Source organism: Mesocricetus auratus, unplaced genomic scaffold, assembly GCF_017639785.1.
Source record: "Mesocricetus auratus isolate SY011 unplaced genomic scaffold, BCM_Maur_2.0 Super-Scaffold_100009, whole genome shotgun sequence".
Classification (NCBI taxonomy): Eukaryota; Metazoa; Chordata; class Mammalia; order Rodentia; family Cricetidae; genus Mesocricetus; species Mesocricetus auratus.
The window spans coordinates 41,205,526-41,232,946 of record NW_024429193.1 but is presented as its reverse complement, the minus strand read 5'-3'; the positions used below and the strand labels follow the sequence as shown (position 1 = coordinate 41,232,946).

The window sequence follows — 27,421 nt, the reverse complement described above, 5'->3', positions numbered from 1 at the left end:
AGGTGTATGCCACTGCATCTTGCTGAAGTTTAATGTTTTTTTGTTTTGGTTTGGTTTTTCAAGACAGGGTTTCTCTGTATTGTTTTGGAGGCTATCCTGGAACTCACTCTGTAGACCAGGCTGGCCTCAAACTCACACAGATCCGCCTGCCTCTGCCTCCCGAGTGCTGAGATTAAAAGCATGTGCCACCAATGCCCGGTTGGTTAATGTATTTTTAAGATAGTTTATCCATCACAGGGCATGACTGTAGACAGAATGCCAAGGACTTTGCTGTGCCCAGTTGCCAAGCTAAGGAAGTTCCGCCACTCCTATCTGCATGAATTGAGCAGCTAATCCGGGAATACTGTATAAGGGGAACCCTGTCTCTAGCCACATGTGTGATCTCAAGTTAATGAATATCTGATGCTTCTTGTAAACAAAGGAACAACTACATAGGGATGCATTCACAGGACACATGCTATACAGTAACTTTCATTTAACAAGCTAAAGATACAGTCAGCAGAAGAGCATACACAGTCAAACCTAGAGAGATTTCCAGATCTGCTTTGCTTACCTGAGACTCAAAGTTTTATGAGATTCACATAAATCACGATAAGTATGTGGTGTATTATCAAACATATTTAATGGTACTTGTCAAGCAGGCAAAGTGGCATGATGACAGACTAATACAAAGGTCAAGGGGACATTGCCACATACACATCATCTGTCTTTGAATGAAAAGCTATGCGGAGGGTGGCATTCAGTTGTAGTAGTAACTGTACAGGACAAACAAGCCATGGAAACTTGGGGTAAAAGAAAAGGAAGGCATGCTAACGTAGAGAATAGCACAGACTAGCCTTAGATGACAGTGACATACACAAATCAAGCACTTGTTCTGTTTAGATCAGGAAACCACAAACCATTTAAGTATCCAACAGCAAAACGTGATGCAGGCGGGTGCAAAACTAACAGAAGCAGAACTAATGGGTCACATAAAGGCACGTTGATTCTTACGTAGTCTCTCAGTAAAGTTGCTCACAATGCTAGATGTAAAATACTTGAGTCATTTGGTTAGGATAGTATGTCTAATTAAGATATGTGAATCAGTCCAGAGTAAGGAAGATACTAGTACAGCCAGATTAATATATTCCTTAATAAAAAAATAAAATAAAGCCCATGCACATCTCTAAGCAAGCATGTGTTGCCAATGATGGTAGTCCAATTAAGGAGAGCAGAGCGCAGGGACCATGGTGGCCAAGGCATCATTCTCTTACTGGTTAGCCCAGCAATGGCCATGGCAATCAGCACCTCGACAGCCATCAAGGGTCACTACCAAAGCAATAAAGTGAACAGGTCTTCCAGGGAGCAGCCAGGACTCCACATGTTTACCTCCAGCTTTCTCAGGAAAGGGACATTCTTGAACATTTTCTTTGGCTGCACAAAATAAAATATGGTTCATGTTTTGCTTGGAGCTATGATAAAAACAGGTTGAACTTTTTTATTATTTTAAAAGAAAACAAGTGTTTCTTTATGGTTTATTTTTGTTCCAAACCCAGTAGATTGCATTAATAGATGGCACATTTGGCCAAAGAGAAAAATCACTCATAAACTTATTTCTCAATAGGGAAAGGCAGGAGGATAAGGAGTTCAAGACCATCCTCATCCTCCGCTGTACAGTATGCTCCAGGCCAGCCTAGGCTACGTGAGACCCTGCCCCCAAAGGATAGGGTGCGTGCTTGCGTGAGTGCGTGTGTGTACACGTCTGTTTGATCATTCGACTCACACACTTGAAGGCACTTGAGAATTCTCTTAGGGTCTTCCGACCTGAGGGTTTCTGAATGCATATAACATCCGTGCCTTGTCTTACAAGCTCCACATGTGCCTGTTCCCATGACTTACAGTCCCACTGCCTCTTAAAACTACACGCACTGTCTCCAGAATGTAGCTCGCTTTTCTTCTCCCCCAAGCCCATCAACCTGAAACAGAAGAGAGCTACATGAGGAGATTTCAACATGTTTTTGTAGCTATAGAAAGAGGGTGTCTATCATTACATCAAAAGAGTTCTGTGTACAAGCATGGCAGCTGCCTGGGTTCCAGGATAGAATTACTGCCCCGATTCATTCAGCAACAAGGGCATTCCCAGAACCCACCCCCTTCAAGGCCCCTCGGTGCTTTAACACATCCCTTTCTTCCAGGATGCCTGCTCTTCCTGTGCTTTTAATCTGCAGAGGTCATGGGGGAGCTTTGTACAGGTCTCTGACTACTCTTTGAACCCTGTCTGCATGGTCCAAGATTACTGTAATTGTCCTGTTGATTCATAGCAGCAGCTGCTTTGGTTTTGATTTTTTTTTTAAGTTTCTGCCCTAGAAAGCATCTCCTTTCTTCTAATTTTTTTTAACCCAAGCTGAGAGTTTCTGCTTCTGAGGAAAAAAATAAAATCAACGATTAATAATGTACCAACTATGTTAAGAAAAGCTTATTCAATGGCATTATTTTTATTAAATTTTCAGGCTTTTCAATTAGCTTTGCTTTTTTTAACTGACTAAATTAGGAGAAAGTAGTGTTTACTTTTTATTTACTGCCAATTTTGTCTCCTTCTAAGACAGCCTTGAAGCATTTATATTGTAGTTCAGTGTTCTTAGCATTGTCTGAACCAAGGATACTTCTGAGAATTAATAAGGAGCTGCAAGTCTTCCCAGAAAAAAAACCTAAGTACACACTAAAGTGTACATGTAATTAAATGGTTTATAGATCCCTTGAAATAGCAGGTTGACAATCCCTGCCCTCCCAAACAGCACACAGTTTTTTTCAACTGGCCCCATGCTAAAGTTTCTCCTCTTTGATTGCCATTTTTCCACAATAAGATTTGATCCGAAATGGCAAACTTTGCCCTAGGGTTGCATAGCTTGCTAGTAACAATTTGTTAAACAGTATCAAACAAGCAGATGTTTTTGTCAGTGGTGATAATAATGTCTTTTGTTTGGGGCACTTTAAATAAATAATTCATGGGTAATTTTCCATTCTGACCAACATAATTAAAGCTGAAGTCACTAGGGAATCAAATGTGCATGGACACATCAAAAAATATCAGTAAATCTGGAATAAATCATCATCTCAAAGCAATGACTTGAAAAAAAACATCTATGACATTGAAGAAATAAGAAACATAAACTGGGTGTGGCAGCATACACCTTAAATCCAAGTACTCAGGGAGGCAGAAGCAGGGAATCTCTTTGAGTTCAAGGCCAGCCAGCCTGGTCTACAAAGTGAGTTCAAGGACAACCAGGGCTACAAAAAGAAACGTCACACACACACAAAAAAAAAAAAAAAAAAAGCAAAGAAGTGAGAAACTTGGAAATTGGAATAGAATTCATGGCAAAAAATTATCCATTTGTTGCCATGAAATCAGGAAGAAAAAAATCATAAAATCATATCTTGAAGAAATAAAAATCTTCAGACTAGTGTGTGCCTAAATCACTGTGTTAAAAAATTAATAAAATTTTGAATGTTAAAAAAGTAAACATTGGTGGCTCATGCCTTTAATCTCAGCAGAGGCAGAGGCAGACGGATCTCTGTGAGTTCGAGGCCAGCCTGGTCTACAGAACGAGTTCCAGGACAATCTGGAAAAACAAAACAAAGAAACAAAAAAAAGTAAACAAGGAAATTAAGAAATCACATAAGAGAAGAATTCTAACAGGAAGCTACTAATTAAAATAATGTTATAAAGGGGACAGTAAGATAGATGACTCAGCAGGTAAAGGTACTTGTCACCAAGCCTGACAACCTGAGTTTGATCCCCAGAATATGAATAATGGAAGAAGAGAATTGACTCCTGCAAGATGTCTTCTGACCTCTACACACTCGTCATCGCAAGCATCTCTCTCCTCTCCTCTCTCTCTCTCTCTCTCTCTCTCTCTCTCTCTCTCTCTCTCTCTCTCTCTCTCTCTCTCTCTCTCTCTCTCTCTCCCTCTCTCTCTCTCTATCCTCTCTCTGTCTCTCTCTGTCTGTCTCTGTCTCTCTCTCTCTGTCTCTCTCTCTCTCTCTCTCTCTCTCTCACACACACACACACACACACACACACACACACACACCAGAAGGATGTGGCATTCAGTCAGATCGGCCATGGTGATGAACTGGATGACTGAGTGGGTTAGGTGCAAGACTCAGGGTGACAAGACTACCTCCTCCCCAGTAAATCAGTACATGAAATCATCCATGAGACGATGTCAAGGGAGGAACTGGCCAGCTAAGGCTTTTGAAGGTACAGCAGCGAGGTATGCTGGCCCTGGTGAAGATGAGGCAGATAGTGAAGCAGAGGTATTAGCTGGGTACCTATGCCCTGGGAGGATGGGGAGACTACAAGCGTAAAGATGCTGCTGGCAGAGAGAAAGAGAGTGATGCTGTGAAGCATGCGTAACAGGAATAGTATATTCCAAACAGGAGAGCGTGGAGTTCAAACTCCTGGAATAACACAGCCAGGGTGGCAGCCACAGCCACTGGACAAGAGCAAGGAAGGATCCTAAACCCAAGCAGATTCCCCCAAGGCAGATAAGAGTGTCAACAATGACACCCGGCTCTGACTTCACCTGTGACACCAGGAGGTGACACATCTCTCTTAGACCTACCATCTCTCCCTGTGATCTCGTTGCGTCTTAACAGCTATCCTTTGGATTCCTAAAAGTATGCTGACCTGTTTCCCCATACAGCATCAAGGCTGAAACAGGTATTCAAAACTCCCTAGAAAAACTGTAAGAGTTCCTACCTGAACTTGCAGATGTGATATTAGGAACGTGATTTGGCAGCTAAATCTTGAAATTGCAATTCTTTTTTTTTAATACAAGATCTCTCTATTATGGTATCTCTAGATGCCCATGAATTGATTGTGGATACCAGTCCTCAAACTCACAGATATCCACCTGTCTCTGCCTCCTGAGCTCTGGGGTTAAAGGCATGTGCCACAATGTCTAGCTTGAATTCTTGCGTCATAGATAAGAAACAAATTCCACAAGTCCAGAGGAATTCTGGCTTTGGATTGCTAGTGTAAATCTTTGTCTCCTGATAATAGAGATTCTATTTGGTATGGCTCGCTGAATTAATATTTGAGTTTTAAAAAGTAAGTCCTTCAGAAAGCTACAGATTAGCCATGAAATGTATTAAAGCTAAAAATGTCATTCCAGGCATCTTGCTGATTACTAATCATGAGAATGAACCAAGCAGGTTGGTCTGAAGTTTATTGAACTTTCATAATGATGTAAGAAAGTTTTAGAAATGAAAGAAAATTTAAACAAAGTCTATTCCCACACACCGTAGAAAAGAAAACAATTCAATCCATTTACTCTTTTACAATCACTATAAGTAGACTCTTGACTGAGATGCATGACTTAATCTTCCTATATTATTTATTTCTCTTTGGTAACTCCAGACAGTATTTAGGTTCCCTGGTTACTTGTACAGAGTTCATGTCAGCAACATGATAGCATAACTAGAAAATGGGGTCTTGGAAGTTACTGTAGTGGGTAAAAGATCGTTTGCTATACAAGTGTAAGAACCTCAGTTTGGATCCATAGTCCCATGTAAAAGTAGGGGATGAGGATAGGGAGGCCACATGGACCGGCAACCCCAGACCTAGAGGACAGACAGGTGGATCCCAGAGACTTGGCCTAGCCAAATGGTAAGATCCAGGTTCAATGAGAGACTCTGTCTCAAGGGGAAAAGGTGGACAGTGATAGGTCAGGACACTCAATGCCTTTCTCTAGCCCACAACACACATATGTATCCAGAGAGAGAGACAGAGAGACAGAGGGGGAAGGGGGAGGGAGAGAGACTAGAAAACCTCTAGATCCTCCCAAAGAAAATATGAAGTTCAGGCATTATCTAATGATGTGTCCAATCATTTAAAGTTCATTTTAAGGGTTATTATTTACTTCCCTATGATCATAAAAATACCTATTTTTCTAGACTACAAACAGTAGCCTCTTGGCTCTTTTTACTTAAATGAATTCACAGTACATTTTCTAATCAGATAATACTGCATGATTTAATTCCTAAAGGAGTTGGGTGTGATAGGTTTTTGTGTTATGTAATTATTAACTGAAATGTCACCATATTGTATGACACCGCAGTAATGTCAATGGCAAAAATCTGTAAATGTATAAAGCATACAATATATTCTACAGGAGATACTCTGCCAGACTACATTTATATCTAAGTTCAATCAAAACGCCAAAGGCAATCGCTGAGCAGTATGTAGAACAGAAACACGTTCTCCAACATAAAGAGTAAAACACTAAGCATTGTAAGTCTGTGATTATCTTACGAGCATACATCATGGTATACTGTTTCCAAAACTGAAACGTTCAAGAGGCCCATTTCGAAATTGGAAAGAAAATATGAATATTGACTTCCATGTAGTAAACTTAATACTGTAAATGTCATTTTTCTTATACGCTCAGAAATTAAGAGGAAAAAGTCTACATGATAAAATCCATATATAATACAGAAAATGAAAAGGAGCCCATGTAAAATAAACACTTCAGGCTAACATTGAATGCTTGCCCATATTCTGTCATAGCATGTAATTTTATCATTGCTCATCCATGGATCTCACTTGGTTATTAACTCTACAGAGATGACGCTCAACAAAAATACAAAATTTTCCATCTTGACCAAACAAAACCTGGTTATGTGCCCAACAAGACCCTTCATCACCCCATAATAGCATCTACAAGCAAATCTGAAGGCTTTGAAAAAATTATCCCATGAGGGAATCTGATAGAAACTCATTAACAACCTAAAAGGCTGTGTCCCTTTCTTGGGTCACAATTGCTATGACTTCATTCAGCTCATATTGCAGTTGTCCCATAGAAAGAAAGAGGTTAACATGTCCTTTGTGGTATAATCAGGAGGATCGATTTCAACTTCTAGGTAAACTCTCACAAATTTCTAAAGATCTAAATCCCCTGATTAAATAGTGTGTGTACAAAACAATCCCACTGAGCAGGTTTCCTGGTTTAAACATTTTAATTCCAAAACATAAACAGGTCCAGAATACTCACTTTTAGTTTCTTGTTTAGTTTACAGCAGTATCTGTACACCATTGCCAAGTTCAGAGGTCCAAAATCTGCATAGAAACTGAGATATATACATATATAAAATAGTATTTAGTACAAGCACAGTTTTCAGTAATATAGATGCTCACTTTTAATTTCATCTAATTTGTAATCAAGTTTCAGTCATCTTCAGGAATAGGTTCATTACCAATCCAGGTGCCTCATAGTTCCACCCTACTAGTGCCCTACAGTTCTTCTAACCAATCTCTTAACAGAGAACTATCTGGGCAATTTTGAGTTTTAAGTCCTTTTAACTCCTTGCTGTGCCATTTAGATGAAAGAATTAAAAATCAGTCAAGGGAAAGGGAATGTGAGTTAACTCGTGTGGAACCCACTCTTTCTTGCTTTTACTTCTTCCCTGACTGCATCATAAAGCTCATTCTAATCCCATGTCCTCCATTCAAACACCCTAACCCTCAAGTATCTTAAGTGCAGTGGTCCTTTTTCCTATCCATTCTTCTTAAACGTCTTGTATCATAAGACATATTGGGTCTGCTTCCCCCCCACATCTCCAGAATACAGTCATCAACTTGAATGTAAATCTATCTGATTCATAGTCATGAGTCTAATTGGTGACCTAGTCAGGAAGTGTGCTCTTGTCCACCTCTAACCCAGTACTGGTCTTCACCATCGGCTTCCTACTAGACTCATCATCTACAGGTCTTCTAACATCTCAAACTCACCGTGCCCACAGCCACCTTTCTTTCAAAATAGACCCGAGCTTTTCTGAGTCACACTGAAGCATGAAACCCCTCAAGCACAATCTAGCAAAAACAATTATTGTATCAAATGAGCTACCACTCTCATATACTGCTTCCCTTTCTGTTCCTATGAAACATCAGAAGCCCGGCTCCTCTTCAGCTTAGTCATGTTCTGTTGGAATTCTCAGTCTCCTTCCTCATGATGGTCATCATACAGCTCAATCTCACATCGTTCATCTCCTCCCATTATTGAAAACTGCTGAGTGCCTCCTCACCACCGAGGATGACTCTACCACCCAGCAACCAAAGCTCAGAACACCATGTTCCTAGCTTCTAGAGTGATCCTGTGTCCCAACATTTCCCCATCAGGATCTTCATTCCACAAGACACATCCAACCCTTACTCCAAACACTTCACCCACTCCTAAAGCAACCACACCACATCAGTCCTCTTGCAGAGAACACTCTCCCCCTCTTTTCACTCTCCTTAGCTCCCTCAAGATGGGGCACTCACTAAGCTTTGCTCTAAGTCCTCAAAATTTACCATTTTAATGACATAGCATCACATATTATGGTGAATTTTACATGAAGATTCTGCCTAATCAACTGCAACACGAGCTTCCCCATCAAGGAGCCTATTTATACCTTACATACTTGGAAGAACATCCTAGATGCAATACAACAAAAAAGTGAGTCACCATACAGAAATGCTCATTAGTACTCTAAATTCAACTCAGGCTAGAGCTCAAATGTATTAAATACCACCAAGGTTGCAGAAACCCATCTTTGAAACACCCTCTTACTGAGGAAGATATTTAAATCTTTTCTGCCACCCAAATTACATATGTCACTCCAACTTCAAGTCTGCCAATACCTACTGGCCTTAGGTAAGTAAATACTGACTTTATATATGTTATCCATGTTGAACAAGGTGAGAATGTTTTGGAACATATAGAACTAAAATTGGCTGCCTTTATATACAGATTCATGAAAAAAATAGTAACATAAAAGGACCAAAAAAAAAAAAAAGAAACTTCTAATGATTTGAAGCAAAAGTTCTTTATTTCTAAAGTTCCAGTGAGGTGTTAATTTAGTCCTAAAGTTCCCAGTGTGATGCTAAGCTGTAAATATAAACAAGAACCCACTAAAATGAGGGCTGGAGGTGTATCTCAGTGGTGCAGCACACACTTAGCACACACAAGGCATAGGTTCAACCTCCAGCACCAGGGAAGGGAATGAGACCTGCACAGAAACAGTTACCTAACTGCATTGGTTAGAGCAGCACCATCTTTACAGCAGAGGTTTTCCTGTTCTTGGGTTCACTGGAAGCAGCACTTTTTAACAAACATAATTTGGAATTTTTTGTTGGAACATGTATATGGACCCTTGTATGATTTTTAATTAAATGTGGAATTTTGGTCATTCTCTTAGCTTTTGAAATTCATGTTGAACAAGCTTCAAAAATACCACAAATTGTGGCTGAAGAGGTAACAGTTTACTGCTTAAGAGCATGGCCTGCTCTTCCAAAAGACCAGGGTTCAATTCCCAGCACCCACATGGTGGCCCACAACCTTCTGTAAGTTCAGCCGCAGGAAACCCAATGCCCTTTTCTGGCGTCCATGTGCTTTGTACACAGGGCACAGACACATGCAAAGAGTCACGTAATTCCAGCTTCATTCCAACCACCACACATCAACTTCAACCTCACACTCAAAGCTACACAGCTTAACAATGAAGTCCACTCAGATAGATTCACTTTTGGAAGCAGAATGGTTAATGAACAGAACAATTTTACCAAATTCCAGGAAAGTAAGCGGGTATCCTCCAACAACACAAGTAAATCAAATGTGAACCTCATCTTTCCACTGATCCCGAATTTTACAACATATTAAATAGATGTCAGCTACCTAAAAATGACTTAGAAATGACAAAATTTCAGTTTTCATATCGAAAACTGAAGGAATTTCCCATTAAAATATACTCAAAGCCACATGTGGTTAAAGGCTATGGAACTGATTTGTGTGAAGCAATAATGAATACTAATCAAGATGAAAATATAAAATAGGAACAAAAATGGTCACCACACATTAAGGAATTGCTAAACACCAAAAAAAAAATAGATAAAGATAAAATGCTTCCAGTGAGAGATACTATCCCCAAAAAATAAGGGAAGGAAGCAGCTTGGAAAGGCATCCTTTATTAGCCCACGAACCACACCCCCCTCACACACACACACCACTTTAATTTAGTTTTTTGTTGTTGTTGTTGTTGTTTGTTTGTTTTTCAAGACAGGATCTCTCTGTGTAACAGTCCTGGCTGTCCGGGAACTCACTTTGTATACCAGGTTGGCCTCGAACTCAGAGATCCTCCTGCCTCTGCCTCTCAAGTGCTAGGATTAAAGGCATGCGTCACTACCACCTGGCTAATTTAATTTTTTTAAAGAAAAACATTCGAAGGTGGAGTAGACTCCTGGACTTATAGTCCAAACACTCACCAGTCGATGCTTCTCTGTTCTTTCAAATTCCAACAAAATATCTCGACTCAACGGCAAAAAGTTCCCTCCCCCACATTGTCTTGGTGGAGGGAGGCAATTATTCCAGCCTCATTTGGGTAGATGGATACAGTATTTCATTGTAGTAGAGCACCTTCATCTCCAAATGAATGAATAAACAAACCAATCTCCCCGCGGATTCATTCATTTCCTCTAACAAAGTTGGTAAACTATAGACCAGTAACTAAAATGAATCCCAAGAAGCTTAAGAAATGAACACCAGGCAACAGTTTCTTTATTCATTAAGCATAAAGAGCTAAAGCCAAATTACTTCGTTTTGACAGCAAAGATATTCAAAGAACCAACTGAAGCATGTGTAGCCCTGCACATGGAGAGTGGCAGGGGAAGAAGGAAGCCTGTGTCACAGGACAGGAAGAGAAGCCCAAGAGCAGAGAAAACATTTTTCCAGGGTCACCAGCTACCCACAGAAGCTGAACCCACAGTGCAATAGGAAAGAGAAGCTGAGCCCAGAGGCCTCTGTTCATTCCAGCCTGTCCTCTTCTCGAAAGACTTTACAAAACCCATGGCTTGTCATTACTTTGGTTTTTCTAGTGAGCTGTAATGTATGAGAGTCTGTTCCTAGGGAAAACATTGTTTGAAGCACATTATTCTACACATTAGAAGCTTCATGTGAAATTGTTCAACCCCTCAGCACAAGGAAATGCTAAACTGCAAGCACTGCCTATCCCACCACAAAATTTATGGACAGCCATTCTAAGGAAGCGGCTACCAGTTAACATATCAGTTGAAAAGTTCTTATGAGCTGGGTGATGGTGGCACACGCCTTTAATCCCAGCACTTGGGAGGCAGAGACAGGAGGATCTCTGTGAGTTCGAGGCCAGCCTGGTCTACAGAGCGAGTTCCAGGACAGTCTCCAAAGCCATGCAGAGAAACCCTGTCTTGAAAAACCAAAAAAAAAAAAAAATCTTATGAAATCAAAAAGACTATTGCTCTAAAACCAGAATGAAAAAATACTGTAAGAACATAAGGCATACCAGATTTTTGTTCTTCATTTGTGCACTGCGTACGTGTGTACAAGTTCTTGTGTGGGATTAAACATGTGCCACCAATGACTGTGGAGATCGGAGACCAAACTTTGGGTGCTGGTCGTCACCTCTCCTTGTTTGAAACAGTCTCCTCATGGCTGTGCGAGCCAGACTATCTGGCCCAAGGGCTTCTAGAGAGCACCCTGTCTGCGCCTACCATCTAGGGGCATGCTGGAATTACAGACTTTTGTGCTACAACACTGGGCACTTCTGTGAGTTCTGGCAATGTAAACTCAGGTTATCAGACAATCCTTTACCCACTGGGTCATCTCCCCAGCCCATCTTTAACTGTTTACGAGCACTGTTGATACTGTCTGTTCATGTACTCAGTCTACTACTTGTTGAAAGCCCACTCCCTGCCAGGGTCCCTATCCACAAGTAATTTACCACTACTGAGAAAACTAGCAAGTATTACAGCATATATATACATATATATATATATATATATTAAACTGGCATTGTCCTTCCAACACACAGATTATACAGATGCCCATGTGTCTACAGTTTTGTTTTGTTTTGGGGGGGATGATATTTTGTTTTGGAGAATAACCAGTACTGCCTCTGGTCTACCAGCTAATGTTTGCCTTACTATTGATGTTTCCCTCCAACCAGATGTTTCTGATCGAGACGAAAACTCATAATTATTACATTTTCAGAAGCTCCTAATTGCTTAGTGAATACTAACCTAAGACACTTGGACACAAGTCAGAGTGCCTGCTCATGCCCTTAGAGCAAAACCTGCCACCGTCACAGATATCAGTGACTGAGCATCTAGGTTCCCTGTGCACAGGACAGCCTGACAAAGAACTAAAGGCCACTTGGTATCCTACCTAGGATTCCAGTACCAATTTGATCATGGGGCATCCCTAGGCTGGTGCCTTGGTCTCATTATCAGCTCTCACCCCAGTCCCTGTATATAGCCTGCCTTTCAGGAAATCGCAGCTGCCTCACACTAAGAATGTGAGGAAGCTTCTCCACTTAGCACTTTCTTCAGCCCTAGGCACACAGCAGGGTTGTGCAAGCCTTCAACTGTTGCCTCTGTAAGACAAGTGATGTGACCACTCTGCCTTAAAGCCAAGAAACAAGGCCAGAAAGTATCAAGAAACCTTCTAGCTTCTATAGATCTATAATTTCATGTGCTTTCACTCCGGAGCAAGTCAATGAAGAGAAAGCCCCTTCAAGACTCCAATTAATGAAAGCACGAGGCGGCTTCTCCAGGAATGCTCTGCTAAGAATAAAATTCACTCCCACAGAAACATTCTTGAACCATGTAAGTTAACCCTGTTATTCATGAGCAGCTACTGAAAGCAAGAGGACTAAGCAAGACAGTATTCCCATAGCTTTGGCAGAAACAGAGTGATGATTGGTCCACCGTTCATAAAAGGCTAACTCTCATCTTTCTAAAAGCAGCTCGGGTTCTGAAAAGGGAAAAGTACTCTAAAACCAGTGGCAGTGATCACATTACCTCTCTAAGTCTGGGAAATTTAAAACCAACACCCTCAACCTTGCCTCCAAGACCCAAGTAGTGCAGCTTCTACCTTCTCACTCTTTGGAGACCTCTTTTTTTTTTTTTTTCCAGACAGGGTTTCTCTGTGTAACAGTCCAAGCTACCTGGAACTTGCTCTGTAGACCAAGCTGGCCTCGAACTCACAGAGATCCACCTGCCTCTGCCTCCGGAGGGTTGGGACTAAAGGCGTGCGCTGCCACCACAGCCTGGCTGGAGACTTATTTTACATTTCCTCACCTTTCTACCAGTAAGCTCAAGCCAGGAGGAATGATTTGAGCTCCTGCTCTGGACCTTAAGCATGTGCAGGTACCCACCCCTGGTTAACACCTCCTCGTGCCTTAGGACTCATCCAATCATCCTTCCTCAAAGAATTCTTTTCTCATGCCCACCTCTTTGGTCACTGTCCAAACATGCATACTCCACGGGCTCTGATGGGTGCCTTCAGAGAACTGAAGGTCTTTTGGGGCCTCAAGATGCAGCTCATTTGGTAGAGTGCTTGCCCGCATACACAAAGTGCTAGGTTCCATCCCCAGAATTGCATAAAATGAAGCATCGTGGTAAATAACAGGTCATGTTCAGCTACACAGTAAATTCAAGGCTAGCCTGGAAAACATCAAACCCTGTCAAAAGAGAAAATGCTATATATAATAGGCCTCTCCTCCTCCAGAGTGCTCACAATGATCTAATTCTTCAACATTTAATGAGTGCATTGTCTAAAACGCACTGCAGGACAAGCTCCATAAAACAGGCTGAGCTAAAAGGCAGTTCCTAGGCATCCCTAGCACCAATCCAGGGCCGATTAAATAAATAAATAAATAAAAGGTAGGTATATGGTTGGTTAAACTAAAAAAAAAAAAAAAAAAGACAAGGGAGAAAAGAAAAACACTCTTCATTGTAAACACTCTAAACTGTGCCAGACTAAGTATGACTAGAGAGGTGACCCATCACACTTTAAAAGCTTTGGATACAAAACAAGGTGAAGGGGCTGGAGAGATAGCCCCGTGGTTGAGAGCACTTACTGATATTCCAGAAGACCTGTATTCAGCTCCCAGCACCCACATTGAGTGACTCACAGCTGCCTGTCACTCCCCTCTGGCCTCCAAGGGTGCCTGCATTCACATGGCAAACACACAGACGCATGCACAAAAATCAATCTTTTTTTTTTAAAGCTAAATAGACGAAACTGACCCCAAAAGACTGACATATGCAGACAGTAAGGGCCCGATGGTGGTGAGACCCAGCAGCCCTCTTGGACAAGGAAAGATGGGGCCTCCCAGGCCTCTGCTACCACCCATCTTCATTACTGAGTTGCTCCAAATAAGGCCTGTCATAAATAATGCCATCCCAGAGACCCTCACGCCACCATTCATCACAAAGCCCTTTCTATGTGTTCTTCTTCCACTCAGTCCAGGAGACTTTTTTTTCCAGCTTAAATCACCCAGAGCATTTACTTTGGGATTCCCGGAACTTCTGGCTCCTGTCCCATGGGCACTGTGGAATCAGGCACAATGATGGCGTCGGGAAAACCAGGAAGACACCACTTTACAGAGCCACCCCACCCGGCTTCCAGAAAAAAAAAAAAAAAACTTTAACCCTCCTTTAATCTCACAATTAGCAAATAAAATGCTTCTTGGTATTCTCAAATCTACTCTGCTGCTCAGAAGCAATAATTTTATTTCCACAGTGAATGTGAATCCTATATGAATTCCTTATCCTTTAAAGGTAGAGAAATGTACACTAAAAAATCAGAAACTAGGGAGATGGCACTGTCGGTCTAGTGCCTGCTGTGTAAGCTTCAGGACACGAGTCTAGATCCCCAACATCCGTGTAAAAGCCAAGTATGGCCACATGCACCTGTAACCCCAGCACTGGGGAGGCAGACAGGTAAAAACCTTGGAGCTCGCTGGCCAGACAGCCTTGCTAAATCAGTGAGAGACCTGTCTCTAAAACCAAAGTTGGGAACAACTGAGGACGATACCTCATGTTCAACTAGGCCTAACACACACACACACACAAACACACATGTATGTACATACACATGAACAGTTACGCATATAACACACACTTCTCTGCACACAAATAAATACTCGAAAGAAATCAGTTATGCTAGAATTCCCAACTCAGGAATCTCATCAATATGCAATCCAAGTGAACCCAAAGCAAAAAAAACCCAAGTGGGATGGTTTCTGTTTAAAGCTCGCCATGAAAGTCCAGTCTTGTTTCAAATTCAACGTTCAGAAACAAGATATCCGGTATCTACTCCCCCTGAGTTTAGGATCCGCAGCAGATTGGGGTGCAGAGGCAGGTGCACTGACCCATGAGTAAGCAAGTAAAGTACTCAACTGACTGTGAGAACACACATGTAACCCCAGCACTCGGGAGGCTGCAGCAGGAGGATCATCACAAGCTCTGGGCAGCGTGCGCTATAGAGCAAGACCTTGTCTAAAGGAAAATAGAGAAGGAAGAAAAGAGTAAGGATGAGAGGGAGGGAGGGAAGAGATGGGAAAGGAACACTCCATTTATAGATGTTATCAATAAAAATTAACCAAATAACACCAATAGAAGACAAAATGCTAGCTACACCAGAAAAGTGCAGGGGTGTGTGTGTGTGTTTCTGTCTGTCTGCCTGCCTGCCTGCCTGCCTGCCTGCCTGCCTGCCTGCCTGCCTGCCTGCCTGCCTGCCTGCCTGCCTATCTCTCTGTGGGCACGTGCATGCCACATGTATATGGAGATGAGAGGACTGCTTGTCCGGGAGGCTGAACTTCTCACCCCACTGGGCAGTAAGAATCTTTACCCTCTGAACCATCTCACCGCCCAGGCCTTTTAATCTTTAGAAAGCCTTAAAACCTGAATCGTTGAACTATTTAGTTATTGCGTTTGTAAGTATGGAGTCTGAGTACCACAGAAAATAGTCCATTCACTAAGACAGAAACACAGGTTCATTTTAGAGAAGTCTAAGGCTATATGGTATTTCAGATAAGGGGTTTGTAAACTGAAGATGTATTTGGTGATAGAGCACTTGACCAGCATGGGTGAAGTCATGAGTTGTCTCCAGCTCTTTCAAAATACACATCTGGAACTTTCTAGTTCTTTGCATTGGGTACGTTAGTGAACTTCAACTTCTCAGATGAAAGTAAATAAATGTTCTGCTTCTATAGACTGATGAAGGAGACCAACTTTTTTTCATTAAATTGAAAAACTAAGCAGTAAATTCCACAGGTAAGTGTAGAAAGTCCAACTCAAACCATAACTCCAAAGACCTTAAGGTCAGCTGTCCCACACAACTCCCCAGACTTTAAACCAGTAACTGGCAAGTGCCCGGGTCAGGTATTGTGTATTTTCTGCTTGAAGACCACAAAAGTCAAAGATTCCAAAACAATGCACCCTTTTTACTTCCAGTTTCCCACCTAACAACACAAAACAGAACCACAACCACAAGCAGATCTCTCCTCCTTCAGACTTAAGCACAGAAACCTACTTAACCTGTCATTTTTTCCCAGTCATCCAAGCTAAGGAAAACTGTATCTCAAACAGTCCTCCTCTCAAGCTATGGGAACACTTGTGCTCCAAGCGCTGGTCGGTTCCCTTCCACTCATCACTAAGCCCATCGGGTCGGTACACAGCATCCCACACCCAGCCCATCCTCCTCACTTGTGCCTGATCTCCTTCAACTGACCCTTCCAAACAGACTCCTGCTCCTCCTATGCTCTTCCTAAACGTATCTTTTATGACTCTGCCTGAAGTCTCCCTCCTGCCCTTCCTCCCTCCTTCCCTGCCTTCTTGCCTTCTTCACTCATTCATTCGAATGAATTTCTGGGGCACCACTCTTCTGCCAAGCACAGTGCTAGCTACGTCTAGGGTTGTGACAGTGAACATAAACTGGTAGTACTGGCCCTCAGACGTCATAAAAAGTCCTGTGCCCGTTACACATCAAACATCACTCTACAAAGTTTTTCAATAAAAGTAAGAATAGGAGTTCTTACTTTCTCCACTCCTAACACAGAAGATCACGGCTTCATACACCGACCTCCATTCTGTTCCTACTTCCTCGTTTCCCTGTGTTTACTCGATGCATTAGCACAGTGACCTGCAGCTAATTCTCACTCCATCTACACGTTATTTTTTGCACAGCAATTTTCAGTCACTTACAGATTTCAAGTGGTTCTGCTTTACACCCCATTAAAAAAATGTGTGTTCGGTCTTTTTTTTTTTAACACAAAGTTGTTTTGAGCCATGGCTAAGCAAGTAAGTCATTTACTCTGGGCTTGGGAATGTGTTTATGAACTTACAAATGAGAACATCTGATGTCTTAGGAGTATACTTCAAACAAAATAATGAAACCACCCTGGGGTGACCTGGCACAGAACACCGTCTCCCACAGTCCACTTAGATCACTCTCTCCTGCTGCATGATAGAAGCAAATCATATAAGAAGACTCCTCAGCACTCCAGTTCAAGTGTGTGTGTTTTCACCGGAGTTATCGCAAGCAAGCTGAAAAAAACTGAGTAACAATTTATCACTACGGAGATTAAGGTCAGTCAACACAGAAAGTATCCAAACAAGTAAAGCTTGATGGTGGTGGCTCACATAATTAAGAATGGACTGTGAGCAGTTGAGCATAAAAGTTTATATCCGTCATCTCAATGCAGACCTAAGAGGCTCAGACAAGAGGACTACCAAGAATGCAAGACTAGCCTAGGCTACACAGTGAGCTGAAGGCCAGCCTAAGCTACACAGTGAGACACTGTCTCAGAAAACCAAAAAAGGACAAATGGAACTAGCTGTGAGGGCTAGGAGCATAGCCTAATGTTAGAGCTTCAATGTTAGAGCACTTGGCTAGCATGCTTGAGATGCTGGGTTGGACTCACCAGCATTGCAGTAAGAGGAGGAAGAGGAGGAAAAGAGGAAGAAGAGGAAGAATTGACTGCAAATGTATATCAATAAGGGCATTGCCTCACAATGCATGCTACAGAATAGCACTGTGTCCGTACGTATATACATACTCAAGTAAACACCTACAACTTACGTGTTCAGGACAGATGTAAAAAGTAAGTCTGCCTGGCAAGATGTGCCTACAGTGTAATAGCAGCATGAAGATTATGGGGTAACCAACTGCTCTGGGTTAGATTTGAGGCCTGCTCCACAGAGAGGCCATAGACCCTGGAGAAGAACCTACTACTGTTGTTTTGCTAACCAACATGTGGCCAGACTGCTTTCTAAACGTTCGTGCTTATCTCCATAGATTAGTGCTGAAGGTCCTCTCTCTTCAGTTGTCAGTAGTTAATGCAGAGATGTATGTAACTATGCAAAGTACTAAGAATAAGTGTCTGCTGAGTACTCAGCCCTAATTGAACAATAGCAACCTGTAGGAATATATTGTTTTCCTATAGCATTGACTATCATACATAGCAACCCCTAACCCAAGACTCCTAAGACATCATGGAAGAGGGACAAGAGACCTGGAGAATGGGGAGGAGTGCTGTGAACTGTCTTTGGAACACAGCATGAATGTTGTACCCATAAAGTCACTGCAGTCATGATTAACTACACAAAATCGAGTCAGCAACATCAGTCTTCCAGCAGCAGCACTAATAGGACTTAGTGGGTTAGAGAGAGAAGATACAGTAGTGAGGTACGCTGGGAGTGACTGAAGAGAAGGAAGAGTTGAGGGTTCCTGGGAAGAGCGGAAGTGGGGAGTCAGAGTACATATGATCAAGATGCATTGTTTGCATGTATGAAATTGTCAAAGACGAAATCAAAGATATTCTAGTGTATGAAAGAAGGTCTGAACCATAGTGAGGGTTTTGGTTGGCTGGCTGGTTGATTGGTTGATTGATTGATTAGTTGGTCTTTGAGACACGGTTTCATACAGCCCAGGACCTCACCTGCCTCCACTACCTAGGGCTGAGATTACAGAACTGTGCCACCATGCCAGGTTTATGTAATGCCAGAAATTGAATTCAGTATCTCCCACATGCTAGGCAAGCACTCTATAAGCTGAGCTACATCCCCAGTCCTTGGTTTTTGTTTGTTTGTTTGTTTTTTGTTTTTATCGAGACAGAGTTTCTCTGTATTGCTTTAGAGCCTGCCCTGGAACTCTCTTTGCAGACCAGGCTGGTCTCAAACTCAAAGAGATCCGCCTGCCTCTGCCTCCTGAGTGCTGGGATTAAAGGGGTGCACCACTAACACCTGGCCCTTGCTTTGTTGCGGGGGGGTGTTTGTTTGTTTGGTGGTTGGTTGGGTTTGGCTTTTTTGTTTTTTGTTTGTTTGTTTGTTTGATTGATTGTTTTGTTTGGTTGGTTGGTTGGTTTTTAGAGGCAGGGTTTCTCTATGTAGCTTTGGAGCCTGTCCTGGAACTAGTACTTTTAGACCAGGCTGGTCTCAATTCACAGATTCACCTGTCTGCCTCCCAAGGGCTGAGATTAAAGGTGTGCAGCACCACTACCCAGCTACCTTGTTTTGTTTAAGGCAAGATCTCACTATGAAGGCCAATCTAGCCTTGAACTCAAGGATCCATCTGTCTCAGCTTCCCAAGTAGGAGCCACCACATCCAACCAAGACTTCATTCTTTAATAGTCTATTTCAATGCTGGGGATTGAACCCAGGGCCTTGTACATGCCAAGCAAATACTCTCTACTGAAGAGCAGCAAAAACACTTGGTAGCATTTATTGAACTCGCCAAAGAAAATCCATCCAGTCTTGGCACAAACATTTAGTACCTTTCTTCAAAAAGAGAGAGAGACAAAGAGAAACGCAAGGACAGAAAAAAATGGAAAAGTAGATGATCAAAAGCAGAGATACTACACACTTTCCTTTTCAGCAAACTGGCTTCACACACTGTTAGCATCCAACCCACACCCCAGATCACCATCTTAAAGAGTACAGAAGAGTTCTGACAATACATTTGATTTTTGCTAACTCTTGAGCCAAAAACCATGACCTGAATTACTAAAAGCTAGCCAGGACAGAGTCAAAGGCTCAGCTATTCTGGAGAGGAGTATGCTTTCTGTAGTTCAATCTAACAAAGATAAACCTTTGAAGGGCTCCAGTACTGGAACTGCTTTTTGAACCACTAGGGTTTTAGCCTATATTCTTGTTTTAACTCTGGCCTACGAAAACACATATAACCCAAGGACAAAGTATGATATCTGTTTTTTGTTATTGTTGTTGGATTTTTTTGTTTTGTTTTGTTTTTTGTTTTGTTTTTTGAGATAGGGTTTCTCTGTATTGTTTTGGAGGCTGTCCTGAAACTCACTCTGTAGACCAGGCTGGCCTCGAACTCACAGAGATATGCCTGCCTCTGCCTCCCTAGTGCTGGGATTAAAAGCGTGCGCCACCAACGCCTGACTCAAAGTATGATTTCTTATCAACCATGTTTTATTAAAATGTCTCAGGCCTTGACGGAACAAGATAGTCTGTTAAGAACCAAGTATAATCCAGGCATGGTGATACAAGTCTTTAGTCCCAGTACTTGGAAGACAGACACAGAAGCAGGCAGATTTCTGTGAGTTCAAGACCAGTCTGGTTTCAAGTCAGTTAGATCAGAGAGGAAACAGAGACAGAGAAAGTAAGTTCAAATTTTCAGTCTCATAGCCTGGCCTCATGAAGCCATTTTGCTAAATTTGTTCACGGACTTTTCAGAAGGTCATTATTTCAATCATGAAATTCTAGCTTCCTTTGATAACTTCACAAACTTCAACACAAAACACAGCTGTATCTAGACTAAGCATACTCTCATATTTAAATATCCCAGTTAATAGTATCTGAGGTGGTAATTTACTCAGACAGGCGACATTTCAATGGGACACTCAGCAAATAATTATAGACCAAGACAGAACACCTGACCTTACCATCAAAGCCATTTCCTTGTTTCGGTTCATGGTGCCCTGAGGCCGACTGTGAAGGGACTATGCTGAGAACTGGTCCCTTCCTTTTCCTCAGCATCCTCATCAACCACCACACATTGATTCTGATCCTGCCTTCCATCATCATTGACACCATTCTTTCCCCCTGAACATCCCAAAGTTTCATTCATATATATATTCATATTTATATATATATAATTTAAATTAGAAACAATATTATTTTACATATCAATCCCATTTCCCTCTCCCTCCCATCCTTCCATGACCCCCACTGATCCCCATCCCATGTCCCATTCACTGCCCAGGGAGGGTGAGACCTTCCATGAGGGATCAACAAAATCTGTCAAGTCATTTGGGGCAGGGCCTAGGCCCTTCCTTGTATATCTAGGCTAAAGGAGTGTTCCTCCATGGTAAATGGGCTCCCAAAGTACATTAGTGCACTAGGGATACATCCTGGTTCCACTGCCAGAGGCCCCATAGACTGCCCAGTGCTCCTAGCTGACACCCACATTCAGGGGGCCTGGTTTGGTCCTATGTTGGTTCCCAGCTGTCAGACTGTGGTCCATGAGTTCCCACTTGCTCAGGTCAGCTGTTTCTGTGGGTTTTCTCAGCCAAAGTTTCTCAGTGAAGTTTCTTACACCTTCTCCAATGGGCCTTAAGTGATGCTACTACATTATTTTTTGGATGGAGGGTGTATATCCTCTGGAACTAGATGATTTGTTTTCAAATTCCAGCTCTATCACCTTTTGGCATCATTGTATTAAAGGACATCAGTAATGCTTGCTTCACGAAATTGGGGAGGGGGCAGTGAATTTTATAGTCATAGAACTGTTATGGAATAACCTTTCTGTATACTGTGAATATGTGTCACTTGGATTGGTTTAATAAAAAGCTGAACGGCCAATAGCTAGGCAGGATTTTCAGGGCAGAGAGAACACTGGGAAAAAGAAAGACAGACTCACCAACCAGACACAGAGGAAGCAGGTGAGCAACATGGGCAGAGTAAAGGTAATAAAGCCACAAAGCAGAAAGTAAATGAATAGAAATGGGTTAATTTAAGTTATAAGAGCCACTAAGAAACAAGCCTAAGCTATCGGCCAAGCTTTCATAATTAGTAATAAGTCTCTGTGTGGTTATTTGGGAGCTGGCTGGTGGGACAGAAAAATCTGCTTACACAGAACACCTAGAAAAGCATCTGGCACAGAGGGCCATGCTCTGTAAATGTCTGCCATTGTTTGCTATTAGCATGAGTCCAGCCATGCCATCTCTGCCTCAGAGCCCTGCTAAGAATCTCAAGGCACACCAGGGTGACTACAGGTTCCTCACTCTGGCATTCAGTCTGTCCCCAACTGACCCCTCAGTGTCATATTCCACACCTCCCCCCTGTGGCCTGCATACTCACCAGGCAAAGTGAAGGACTGACTATGCCCTGAACACGATTCCTGAGCCTCCCCACCCTCCCTCCCTCTTCTTTCCTCTCACACCCATATCCAAAAAGAAAACCTGTCCATCCTTCAAGCTAACCTGAACATCTCCACCGAGTCTTTTGTGAAGGCCGGAAGTACAGGCGGGACAGCCGAACTAAGGATGTTGGGATGAGGAAAGGCAGAGTCAGAAGAGTCACCAGGAGATGCAGAGGAAGCAAGACACGCTGGAGGATGGGTAAAGCCACCAGCCACAGGGCAGCACATAGATTAATAGAAATGGATTAATCTAGGTTGTAAGAGCTAGTCAGTAATAAGCCTGACCTACAGTCAAGTATTTATAATTAGTATTAAGTATCTGCATTGGTTATTTAGGAACTGGAGGGCAGGAAAGAAATCTGTCTTTACTCAACTCCAACTCCAAGCAATTCTCCTGCCTCAGTCCCTTAAGTGATTATAAGTATAAGCCACTATGTACAGCCTTTTTTTTCCCCCTGGAGAAAGGGTTTCATTACGTAGCTCTAACTGGTCTGGAACTCTCTGTGTAAACCAAGCTGCCCTCAAACTCACAGAGATCCACCTGCCCAATGTACTAAAATTAAAGGAGTGTGCAACCATGCTCAGCTTCTTGTAACTTCAAGTTCACATCCAAACTCATGAAACAAGCCAAATAGCCTCACTAAGCAAGCTGTCCTTGAAAGACAACAAGAACATGATGAAAAAAAATATATGTATATGGCATATAACTTGTATCCTAAAGTACAAACACAAAAATCACATAAAACTTTATTTGAATTTTTAAAAAGCCATCCTGCACTGTTCTTAGTTGATTAACTATAATCTTTTGTGAGGTCTACCACCTAGCAATCCCAAGGGAAGTGACTCAGATGGCAATAACTAAAGCTTTTCAAATGCATATTAATAAATCCGGCACTTTAGTCACTGCAGAAGTGAACGTAATAGCATATATACACAGTCCCTACCCTCAGGCACACAAGAGGTCCCTAGGCCCTCAGCTAGCAGAAAGCCAGGACAGTGCCCAACAATTGTGTCCACTCAATAAACACTGATGGTGGTGACATCATCCAGGTGCCCAGGGTCAGAGAACAGGCAGGCTGCTTATAACTCCATTCTGTCTAGGAGCCTAGCTGTAGCCTGACACCAGGGATTCAGACCTCTTTGCCTTGGCAGCTCTAAGCATTCATGAACAGCAGCAAAAAGGCTCTTTCATTCCCACTGGTACTTCAGCCATTCAAGAAGCATCCTCCTCCCAGAACTAAAGAAATGTCCTGAAGAAGTCAGCCCCAAGACCCCCCAGGAAGTAACAATTAAGGATTATTTTCAGTCAGAGAAGACAGGTTTTTTTTTTGAAGGTCCAGAATATTCCCTCTTCAAGATCTAATGGCACCCTTAAATCCTGAAGCAGAAATGCCAATCTTCTTTTTATCAGAACCAACCCTAGAAAGCTCTTTATGGTTCATTTAACTATTGTCATTTTACTGCCCGCTGGATTATGATGGCAACAAAGTAAAATTAAATATCTAAATTAGCGTATATGAGACTAGTAAAAGGATATAAATCAATCCTGCCTTTCTCCTCCTTACTCTCTGCTTCCATTCAGTGGAAATGTGTCTCTCCATTAATGTGTTACTGTGCTTAAAATATTCCAAGTCTTTTCCTTTACACCCATGGGCTTTCACAGAACTCAGTTCCTGGTTCTGATTTTTCCCTCTCAGATCTTAATCCGGAGGAGCAAAATAACAACAACAACAACAAAATTTATTGTCATTTAGGCAGTCCTCTACTACTCAAAGGCAGAAAAAATAATAATACCATCTAGTTAGGGGCACCTAACTAAAATAATCACACCGCAAGTCTTCCTCATAGATGCAACTTGGACACCGCTCCCTGCAGTCCCGTGTTCCACTTTCTGAAAACAGACTGTTCAAACAAAAACATCCTTCCATACAACAGAAGCTTTGTGAAGTGCGAAACGTAAGCACCTGTAGTCCCCACACTGCCCTGTACCTGTGGGTGCTCCACAAATACCTAGTGACTGATTCACAAGCCAATTACAGGTCTGGTGCTGACAGAGTGCCTGTTCCCACTCTGGGGAGGGCGAGGGTTCCACAACTGCAGTGGGGGTAGCAAGAATCAACATCCATGAAATTCTAAAAGGACTGCAACGTTGACAGGCCAAACTGTAAACTTTGGGTGCACGGCTCCCCAAGCCCATGGACCTTAAAAAGCTAGCAATGCCTCTTGAACTCTTGGGGGAAAGTGAATAAACCCACTTATCAAAGAACCAACAAGCTAAAGGGTTCACAGGGGTGTATTAAAAAAAAAAGGGAAACTTACTTTTCATAGACCAGCTCCTCGTCGATGGAGAAATAGTGGGTATTTACTGTGCTTTTTGGTCTATTCCTTAAAGTAGCAAAATATAATCGATCTGAAAGACAAGTTTAAAAGGCAAGAAAACATGAGAAGCAGGGAAGTGAAGCTGAGAGTGCAGATCATACATGAAGGATTAGTTGCTAGACATCATTTAACGACCCTTTAACACGTGGGATTCTTGTGGAAACATGGTCTTGCAAAAAGCCACGGAGCCCCCAAAAGCAAAACTTGCCAAGAGGCTAGACAAGGACCCAGCAGGGGGCAGAACATCCTCTGCGTTCCCTCAACCCCCTGGTTGCGTGCTGGCGGGTGCAGACAGGAGCTGTGGGTAACCGCAAAACTGGAGACACAAGTTTGGTTCGAAAACCTCCAGACCTCAAAGGCTGTGGAACCGGGAGAGGCGAGCTTCTTCCCCTGCAGCTTAGCAGACTTCAAGAGGAAGGAAGGAAAGAAAGACAGGGGGGTGTGGTTGCGGGAGGGGGGTGTCCTGAAAGCACAGGCCAGCAACCGAGGGGTAGAGGATTAGCAGACGGATGATTAAACCGAGTAGGATCCCCCAAGAGAGGTTTGGAGGAGGATCCCAGGCAGAGAAGCACGCACGCTCCGGGTACGAGGAAGCTGCAGAGGGAACGAGGACGCGAGAAAGAAGCCGGAAGCAGGGGGTCCTCCGGGAGCTGAGTGGCGAGAAGGGGCCCAAGTGCAAGGCAGCAGTGGCTGCGGGACACCGGGCCGAGGAGAAACCCGGGGCAGAGGCTGGGACAAAGGGGAGAGCCGTGAAGAGTTGGGGAGGGGAGTGGCGTGGAAGGGCCGGAGGATGCGGGGCAGCTGCTCCTCACCTTTCATGAACTCGCAAGCCCCGATTAGTTCCCCTGACTCCGCTGCCATCTTAAGCGAGATCCGCACGGGGGGAGGGCTGGGTCGTGGCCAGCTGAGGTCACCCGCCCCCGGGGGCTTCCCCACTGCCCAAGAGCCGGGAGGCTCTCGGTCCGGATCACCGAGCCCGCCTGAGGGAGGAGGCGGGCGCCCAAGGCGGAGGCGGCTGCAGGATCAGCGCGCGGGGCGCCCCGGGGACATTCCGTGGGGAACCGAGCCCGCTGGGCGCGGGACGCACACGCCCAACGCTGTAGCCGCTTCGATCCTGACTCTGTGGCGGCAGCGGCGGCGGCGGCGGCGGCTGCTGCTGCTGCTGCTCCAGCTGCAGCTCCTGCTGCTCGAGCTGCTGCCGCTGTACCGTCTCCGCCAAGCCTGGGCAACACACACGAGCTCGCACGGCCGGGCAAAGTCTTCCCCCGGCTCCCAAAGTGATCATGGAGGACGAGACGTTTGGCCCGGATCGCGCCCGTGGCCACTTGTGCGGCAGCGGGCAGGACTCCGGTGGTGCCCGCGGGGCTGGCAGCAGCTGCTCTGACTCCTCCTTCGCCACCTCCTTTCAGCAGCAACTCTTCCTCCCTCTCGTCCTTCTCCTCCTCTTGGGTCCGCCCCCAGACCTGCCTCCCCGCCCTCCCTTGTCCCCCTCCACTTTCAAGGCTCCGCGGCCATCCCTTAAAGGGATAGCTCGGCTCCTTTCTCCTCGCCGGCCTCGGGGCCCCAGTTACCAGGCGCCCCGCGGGTCACTAGGAGCCAGTTGCTAAGGCTTTGTTGCCTTTCACCAATTGCTACACAGGAAACTTGGCCCTCAGCCGGGGTGGGGGTGGGGGATGTCAGGCGGGGCCAGAAACTTATGAATGAAAAAGATGGATAGAGAGGAGTGGATGCCTCCGAGGAAGGTGCTGCAGCCTGCCAAGCAAGGATGTTCTGTCTCCACTACCCTTTCTGCATTCGTTAAGTCTCCTTCCTCGCCAGATTTTTCTTGTCCCTCTCAAGCTCTTTTTCTCCCGCTCCACACACTCAGTTTCTTCTAAACTCTTGTGTGTGAGCGAGCGCGTAAACACACACAAACACACACACACACACTGAAAACCCTCAGACCTCCTCTTTCCACCACCCGGCGGGATCTGTGTGTCTTTACAAGTAAATTTCAAGAGAAGCGCTACTTCCTAGCTCAGGGATACGTGGACTGATGTCCTCCACGTACTAGACTCTGCTTTCACTTGGGCTTTGTTCTCAAGGGAAAAAAAAAATTCCCTTCCGGTTCTCCAAGTCCTGTCATTCTGGCCACAGATGTGAGCGCAAAATCAACACAGAAGTCTAAGGCTCCAGTCTCGGGCTGTAGGCTATCCTGGGCGAAGTTGAGAAGAGGAAAGGACCACTTACGCGCAAAAGGAGTAAACAAGATAATCTCTTTAGTCTTAGCTAGAGCGCTGCAAACAGTACAAAGGTTCCTTTCCAGGAGGCCCCGGACTTGTTCTGCAACGTTCGGGATCTAGTTTGAACAACTTTAGTGCTGTGCGCCCTAGGGACGCAATTAGTGGTCAGTCCTTCCCTTACGAAAATGGCGCTACTGAGTTACTGTCACCAGAGCATGCGCCCTGAGTGGTTTCTCCTTGAAACCCATCTGTGTAAGCTTTGGGTTCTCCGTTGCTTGTTGCCCTCTAGGGAGAGAGGGGGCGCTCGAGCGAAGAGACAACCAAAGTCTCTTGGAACACTGTGGCCAGGGAGACATCAATTCTTGCATGGTTCTTAGGCCATTAGCCTGCTTTGCTGCTTTCCAAAAAGCTAAAGACACAGGTGGATACTAATTTTTTTTTTGGTGGATACTAATTTAAAATGCAGAAAAGTTGTTCAACGCATCTCAGTAATTCTAACAATACACATCATTGGTGAGATAGTTAAAAACACGCCCTATCCTTACATCCAAAAGTTAAGCCCAAATCCTCACACATGGAAAGTCAGAGGAATCATTAAGA

At 43.6% G+C, this 27,421-nt stretch overlaps 1 protein-coding gene across 3 annotated transcripts in view; it reads right to left on the bottom strand.

The window, feature by feature from the left end:
* Positions 1 to 27,421, bottom strand: part of Cdc14a (cell division cycle 14A) — a 156,570-nt gene that overhangs the window by 125,258 nt on the left and 3,891 nt on the right. For 2 of the 3 annotated variants that reach the window (XM_005077105.4, XM_005077104.4), the window contains exons 1-3: positions 25,412 to 25,540; positions 24,540 to 24,630; positions 7,035 to 7,110 (exon numbers count right to left, since the gene is read on the bottom strand). In XM_005077105.4, the coding sequence (XP_005077162.1) occupies positions 7,035 to 7,110; positions 24,540 to 24,630; positions 25,412 to 25,460 (216 nt within the window). In that variant the 5' untranslated portion in view covers positions 25,461 to 25,540. Of the gene's footprint in view, positions 1 to 7,034; positions 7,111 to 24,539; positions 24,631 to 25,411; positions 25,541 to 27,421 lie in introns of those variants that run through there. The other variant, XM_040751985.1, reaches the window with a different exon arrangement.